Genomic DNA, 7,410 nt, shown 5'->3' with positions numbered 1-7,410 from the left:
TTTTCATAACACTTGCACTTAAGCTGTTCACAATTACGTCCATTCCAATCAACTTTTAACAGATATTTATTTTAAAGCCTTGTGGACAGTCTCTATGCTTTCTAATCAGCTGTGCTACGTATATCGTTACATGAATATGTATTAACAGTGTGCAGGTCGTCTCCATGGTGTAGCTTACAAGTGGCATGGACCTGCTGCCTACGAGTCCATTAGCGAGCTGCTGAGCTGCTGACCTTCCTGTTTCTCAAGTGAATGACATTTAAATATCAACCGTCTATTTCTGTATCAGGCTATTGGTTCGCTGCAGTATGCCTCTCGGCAAATACAACTTGAAAATAAAGACATTTCCACGTGGCACGGATGTATTATCAGCAGACTTATTGACATAATTAATGCACATCGGACATATAGAATAAAGCTATTTGCTAGTAACACCAGTCTATGACCCGTCTGCTCAGCAAGAGGTTTAGTGTTCTATTTTTAGACAGACAAACAAACGCACCCCATCATACCTCCATATCCAGTTTCAGGCACCGTTATATAAGCTGCGGCCTATAAATAACATATGTGGCTACATGCATGTTGACACAAACTTCCTACATTAATCACGGTCTGGACACGCAGACTGAGAGGATGAGGCAGCAGATAAGCAAGAGTGGAGCAGTGCAATCACAAAGAGCCCAGATGAGCTCCTAAATTAGAGTGTGCGGCCAGTCTCACCTCCCGGGGAGGGTTTCCTTGAATTACAGCTTTTATTTTTAGCAATGCTAACTTTCATCGCCTGGAACTGCAAACAGCTGAGGACCATTACTCATATTGTTTGTCTAGTCCCAGTTAGCCCAACATTGAAGCATTTGTTGATTGTAATAGTGTATTTACAATAACAGTATGGTTGTTGTAATATGGTTGAAATACCAAACACAGAAATGATAATGAAACACTGCCGATCATCAGATAATTGGGCTAATTGGGGCTAAAGCAAAGTATGTGCTGCCACGATCAGTGCATTTCATGTTGATATTTTTGCTGAAAAAATCTCAGCACCAAGGACGATTCGATACACATCTCTATGCACTGCCAGCGATACGATACTTTAACGATACATGGAATTTTCTGGGATAATCATTTAGCTCAAATCAATGCAATCCGATATGATATGGCGTAATTTCTTGTGATATGATGCAATTCAACATGATGCAAATAAGAAAAAAATGGAATTCAGGTACTACAAAAAGGGATTTGGCGTTATTCCTTTTAGACACTTGGCAGTGAATTCAACTAAAGTGCTGTTTGTCTTTTTTATACTATGCACCACTTCTTGATCATTTTTTTTGCCATCTTAAAACAGCAACAACTTATCAAAAACAACTTTCCTCCCACTTTCACACCGGCTATGCAATTACAATAGCAGTGGTTCAGTGGTGGAGTAAAACAGTTAAATAATAATTACTGGTGTAAAAAAATACAGTACAGCAACAACAAAGTTACTGTGACACTTTCAACAGTGGAATCAATGTTTGTTTATATTCCTGTCTGCTAAACATTACTGCTAATATGAATGAGCTAGCAGCAAGGCTAATACAGTAGTGGGGAACAGAAAGTGGAAAAACAACTTATACCCTTGGGGGGGACACTTGTTGCAGGGACGGACAAATAGCTCCTGGACAATTTTGAAAGCAGTTGAAGATCCACTGACCTGTTTTGTTTGTTTTTTTCCCCGGTGTCCCCTTTTTAAGGGGGTCTCCATGTTTGTAGTTCTGCCGTAGTACGGCTTCTTAACGCGGCATTCTTTGCAAATGGCGGACGTTTTGTCGAGTTTTCCGCCGTTCTTTGAGAATCCGTATTGTTTCCAAACATAGCATTTAAACGTTGCGGGGGGGTTAAAAATAGAAACTTCTTCGCTGCTTCTTGCGTGCGAACGTCCATGATGTTTTACTAGTAGTTGTATGTGCCACACGGCTTCCGTCTTTATTCAATACAAAACACCAAATAATGATGGTGCATTCACTGCGCCTTGGTAACAGCAATCACACTCACATTCACACCTATGGACAATTTGGAGTCGCCAATTAACCTAGCATGTTTTTGAAATATGGGAGAAAACCGGAAAACGTGAAGAAACCCACGCATGCGCAGGGGAGAACATGCAAACTCCACATAGACACGCTAAGTGAAACCCAACAATACAAATAGTTTTATACACAAAAATAATAAACTCAATGAGTACATTAAAGAAAAAATAGTTATATTTTTGATACAATTTATCAATGTCAAGGTTTGCATTCTTTTTCATACGTGCCAATAATCTGAAATAGTTTTCTGAAAAGAGGTCAGTAGAGCAATGCGGTCATTTGAACTTTGACCTCAGCTGTCTCTGCCATCTCGTGTCAGAGGTCATTCCAAATCGATGGAGGTCAGTCATGAGTAAAACAGTTTGTCAAAGGTTAAAGGTCGCATGGGGACTGTTACTGTGTTCTGGACTTACTTTGTCTTTGAGCGTCTTCCCAGTGTCCCGTCATTTGCACACCTGTGTATTGTCCTGATCCTTGTGTCTCCTCCAATCAGCTCCTTCCACTTGTGTTGTGTTCAGGTGTACCTGATTGTCTAATCAGTCTCTGCGTATTTAGTTTAGTCTTGTCGAGTCGGGTCTTTTTTTTTGGACACTTGCAGAGGTTACTTTGTTGATTTTGTATTTTTGATCTGTACAGAAGTACCAATTATGGGTATTGGATAAAATGCAAAAGATAACCAACATGTAGGAGGGCAAAGGGGTTTTTCAACCTTGGAGCAATGGAGTTCAACCTTCTTAGTTCCTCTCATGTGCCTTGAATTTGAAACAATAATAATACAGTGCAATAAATAATAATGTTATTATTATTATTGACTTATTATTATTGACTTTTATTATTGACTTTGACTTTACCAACTCAGGGTTGGTAAACTAATATTAATAATAATTATTATTATTGTTAATAATGATAATAATTATTATTATTGACTTTACCAACTCAGGGTTGGTAAAGTAACAATAATAATAATGATGATGATGATGATGATAATAATAAAAAAAAGGGATAAAGGGAGCCCAAACTTTTAATCTGTGGTGAACACATTAATTAATAATAACAATAATAATAATAATAATAATAATAATAAAAGCAGGGGGAGCCTGTGTGGTGTACACACAAGACAGAATTAATTATCATACTTTTCATAACTGCATTCAAGACTGGCATGATGATCAGAGAGCGACGTTCCAATCCTAAACTGTTCCTAAAGGTTCCTAAAATATTGTGACAGATCAATAACACTCAATAGGTTATTACTTAGCCCTATAAATATATATATTTTTTAATCGTGCAATAAATATTTTATAATAAAAATATTTTTTTAAATCATATTTGCAAAAATGAATCATATTTTTAATGACCTCTCATGGCCCACCTGCAGTACCACCACGGCCCACCAGGGGGCCGCGCCCCACACTTTGGGCATCACTGTACTACAGTGTTTTTCAGGAGAACAACGAGGAAGCATTGAGCTTGTTTCTTACTCACAAGCACCATCTAGTGGTCATGTGGGCTATTTTCTCCGCAAGGCTTCAAACTAGAAAAGAACAAACATATCGCATTTTAAAAATGGACAATAAAGACATTTTAAACTGATTTATTTGTAGAAAAGTGCAGAAAACCATAAATACAAGATATAAATAGAAGCCAAATGTATAAATACATTAAACAGTGTTGATACAGAATGAAAATGTCTGAGGTTGGAATTTGTATCTTCATCACATTTCTAATACTTCAGCATTTTTTCATCTCTGAAGCAATTCATAAATCACAATTTTACATTCCATTTGGGATTGTCCTCCATAGCGACTTACAAAGTCATTTTCTCCTGAACATGGCCGTCAAGTCCCCCCCCCCCCCAGCCAGTCCTCCTCCAGCTCACCCAGGATCTCCTGCAGGGACAGCTCAGGCAAGGGAGTATGTTGTGGCAGGGATGCGTAGCCGGACTCCCTGCAGCCTTCCAGAAAACTCCATGAATCCTCCAGTTGGGAGTAGCCAACCTCCATCGGGGGGCTGTTTTCAAGGCCGGCATCCCAGTATCCGGAATCTGGGGTGTCTGGGGTGGAAGAGTGGGAGCCGGAGGAGGGCATGTAGACGCGTTGCTCCGTGGCTCCTGGGTACAAGAAGGCTGCAGCTTGGTTGGAATTTGAGGTGTAGTTCCGCCCTTTAAGGGGAGAACGGCACCATAATGGAGTCATAGGGGACGTTTGGGTGCCGAGCTGGGACCAGTAGCCCCTCAGGGGCGGACTGGAGTGTTTCCCAATGGGTGTACCCTGATGCAACCCATACATGGATCCGTATTGTCCATGTTCCTCATTGGCGGGGTACATCGGAGGAGGACATTGTCCATAAAAACAGGCTTCCTCTATCTCCTCCTTCACTTGAGCAGGGTAGGACGGCGGGGGGCCCGGGGGCACCGTGGTTCCAGTCTGAGGCCCTCTGGGTACACTGTGATGAGGAGCGGAAGCGTCCTGAACCGGACTGTCTGTCAGCCACAGCGTCTTCTTGGCCCCCTTGCACTTTAGGGTACGAGCTCTTCGGTTCTGAAACCACACCTGGGCGGGAAGAAGGAAAAAGAGGTCAGATGTGACGACGGACCGATAATCAAAACGCTTTGTTAATCATTTTCCTATGGACCGAGTGGAATCGGGGAGGGGTTCAAATCAAGTTGCTCTGCTGTCTGCACCGCAAACAAAAATCCTGATAAAAAGCGCTTGTGTCATCTTTCCAGATAAAGACATGGAATGACAGGGTGATAGTGGTATCAACAACTCCATGCCATTTGAAAACACACACCTTCAACGTAAAAAAAAACCCAAAAAACGACATATGTTTTTTTTTTCAATACTCTGGAAATGGTACATTTTGTCACAATTCGGGAAAAAAAATTCTAAATATGTGATAATACTTAATAGCACTTGAATGAAGCATTTTGAAGCATTAAATAAGCATTAAAATACATAAAACTACTAAAATCCAAATGTAAGGCATCCGCAAGATTCAAAGATGGCGGGATGATACGTAGTATTCTATTCTAGGCTAGTCGCTCCGTGAGACACACAAGCACCAGATGTGATTTTTTTTTTTCCATACTCTGGAAATGGTAAATTTTGTCACAATTCAGGAAAAAAATCTAAATATGTGATAATACTTAATAGTACTTGAATTAAGCAATTTGGAGCATTAAAAGAAGCATTAAAATACATAAAACTACTAAAATCCAAATATAAGGCATCCGCAAGATTCAAAGATGGCGGGATGATACGTAGTATTCTATTCAAGGCTAGTCGCGAGGTGAGACACACAAGCACCAGACGTGATTTTTTTTTTTTTGCAAGTTTAAATGATTTCACAACAGGAACAATAACCCCTAACACGGGCTACTGTTGCTATGGTAACTCACGCCAAGCTGGAACTCAACCACTGACCCTACTTAACACACGCAAGCATGCCTATTTATGTCTTAAATGGCTTATTTTCTGTTACTATGTCCGCTGTATTGGTTAATATGAGGGTAAAGGTGACTATAGGGGTGCTATTTAATGTCTACAGGGCTCTGATAATGTTAAAAACCATATTCAACAATATTCACTTTACAAATAATAAATCCTGCTTTCTAACTACAACAATAGGGCTTAAACCTGTATTGTGTCAGGAGTAAGCAACGGCAATTGAAAAGAGAAGGGGAGGATTTTGGAGCTGAATCTAATCTAATAATGACCTCCACCAAGTACAGCGTAAGAACAATGTGCAGTTTTCTGCCAGTGATTATCAGTTTGTTTGTTTGTGTTCAAAACAACTTAGTTCTGAATGGATTTGGATGAAATTTCCAGGAATTGGTGGAAAAACGGATATGGAAGAACTGATTAATTAATGTGGATCCCCGTCTGGATTGCAGAATTTCTTAAAGGACTCTTAAACATTGCAAGACTGCAAGACAAACAAGTTTGCAACAAGCTCTACAAACAATCAAAAATGATCCAAAAGAATTGAGGATTATTATTTTCTCTAGTTACAGTCACTTTTATTGCAAATGCTGATATGAAACCGAGAAGAACATCAATGTCAAACAAGCAGGAGGGTGTAGAGGCAAGGTAGCGAGCTGTGACACTTTTGTGGACCATTTTTAAGTAAGTTTTTTAATGTGGTAAAATGCATTAAGCGGGCAGACTATATACTATAAGTATATATGAGTACTATAATAGTACACATTGGGATGGTGGGATGTTGAAAGTTGAAATAGTTGGAAAATAATAAAAAAAAAAACAACCACAGAAATGAAAAAAAAACAGTAGTAATTTTAAGAGAATAATGTCAAAATATGACAAAGTCGTATTCGAATGAGAAAAAACGCTGGAGTTTGAGAATTAGCTCATTATGTTATGAGGTAATATTAAGGAAAAATATTAATATTTTGACAAACAAAATAAAGTCAGAATTTTTGGAAAATTAGGTTGGTGAAAAAGTTGGAATACTATGAGAATAAAGTCAAAATATCATGAGAATAAAGTCATAAAAATGACTTAATGTCATAAAAAAGTCATAAAAAAATAATTAAAAATTAAAAATTAAAAAAATTAAAAAGTCATAAAATCCCAAGAAAAAATTTCTGAAGATTATTTCAGAAGAAAGAAGTTGATACTAATAATATGCTTTTGCAGCTACAGTATATCACAGAGCTGGGATGCTGTTATTGCACATCTTAGCATATAGCATCTCCATTTGTTATGTAACAAAAAGCTAAAGCGGCCTGCATCCTTTCCATCCAAAAGTCTGCATCTAACCCCACAGGCCGACTAAGTCCTTTGCCACCGTGATACGTACGTATGTTCCGACTCCATTGAAGTGATTTATTCCTTACCTGGATGCGGGACTCTGGTAGGCCGGTGGCCTGGGACAGGCTTTCTCTGAGGCTGATGCCAGGGTAGGGGTCTGTCTCGAAGGTGGCTCTAAGGAGCTCCACGTGCTCTTTGGAGAAGCTTGTCCTCTTCCTGCGGCTGGCGCTGCGAGAGGAGGCGCCGCTGGAAGCCGCAGATCTGGCATCATCTGATAAAAACAACAGGTTGTATGTCAGGAATAATAATAATAATAATAACTCTAACATTACCAACTATACCAGAACAATTTTGGAGAACAATTTTAATTACTTTGGCAATTTTTGCAGTTACATTCAAGCTAGAAAAAGTATCTTTATGACATGAAAGGAAACACTAGTAGTTCTTACCGTTACTAGACTCCTTCCACATGGCAGCTCCTAAACGTCTGAAGATCTGAACGCAAATGTATTTGTGATGGACCTCTGCTGTGGTGGTGTGTTCCTTCCTCCTTCCCTGAGAGTGTC

At 39.3% G+C, this 7,410-nt stretch overlaps 1 protein-coding gene across 1 annotated transcript; it reads right to left on the bottom strand.

The window, feature by feature from the left end:
* Positions 1-3,744: 3,744 nt before the first annotated feature.
* Positions 3,745-7,261, bottom strand: LOC131107587 (uncharacterized). The gene is made up of 2 exons (XM_078794319.1): positions 6,820-7,261; positions 3,745-4,624 (listed from the first exon to the last, which is right to left on the bottom strand). Exons 1-2 carry the CDS (start codon positions 7,171-7,173, stop codon positions 3,911-3,913), a joined length of 1,068 nt encoding a protein of 355 aa, XP_078650445.1. The 5' UTR covers positions 7,174-7,261; the 3' UTR covers positions 3,745-3,910.
* Positions 7,262-7,410: the final 149 nt, after the last annotated feature.

The sequence above is a fragment of the Doryrhamphus excisus genome, linkage group LG10 (genome assembly GCF_037039965.1).
Source record: "Doryrhamphus excisus strain RoL-2023G ecotype Guam linkage group LG10, RoL_Dexc_Guam_v1.1, whole genome shotgun sequence".
In the NCBI taxonomy this organism is placed as follows: Eukaryota; Metazoa; Chordata; class Actinopteri; order Syngnathiformes; family Syngnathidae; genus Doryrhamphus; species Doryrhamphus excisus.
The sequence above is the reverse complement of the archived record's forward strand: the minus strand, read 5'-3'. Positions and strand labels throughout refer to the sequence as shown.

What these genes read in the sequence shown, in the direction of transcription:
- LOC131107587 (XM_078794319.1), bottom strand. Translation starts at nt 7,173, where the DNA reads ATGTTAGAGTTATTATTATTATTATTATTCCTGACATACAACCTGTTG. An exon ending in TTTGGATGGAAAGGATGCAG is followed by an intron (nt 4,625 to 6,819) that starts GCCGCTTTAGCT and finishes CTTCCCGCCCAG; the next exon opens with GTGTGGTTTCAGAACCGAAG.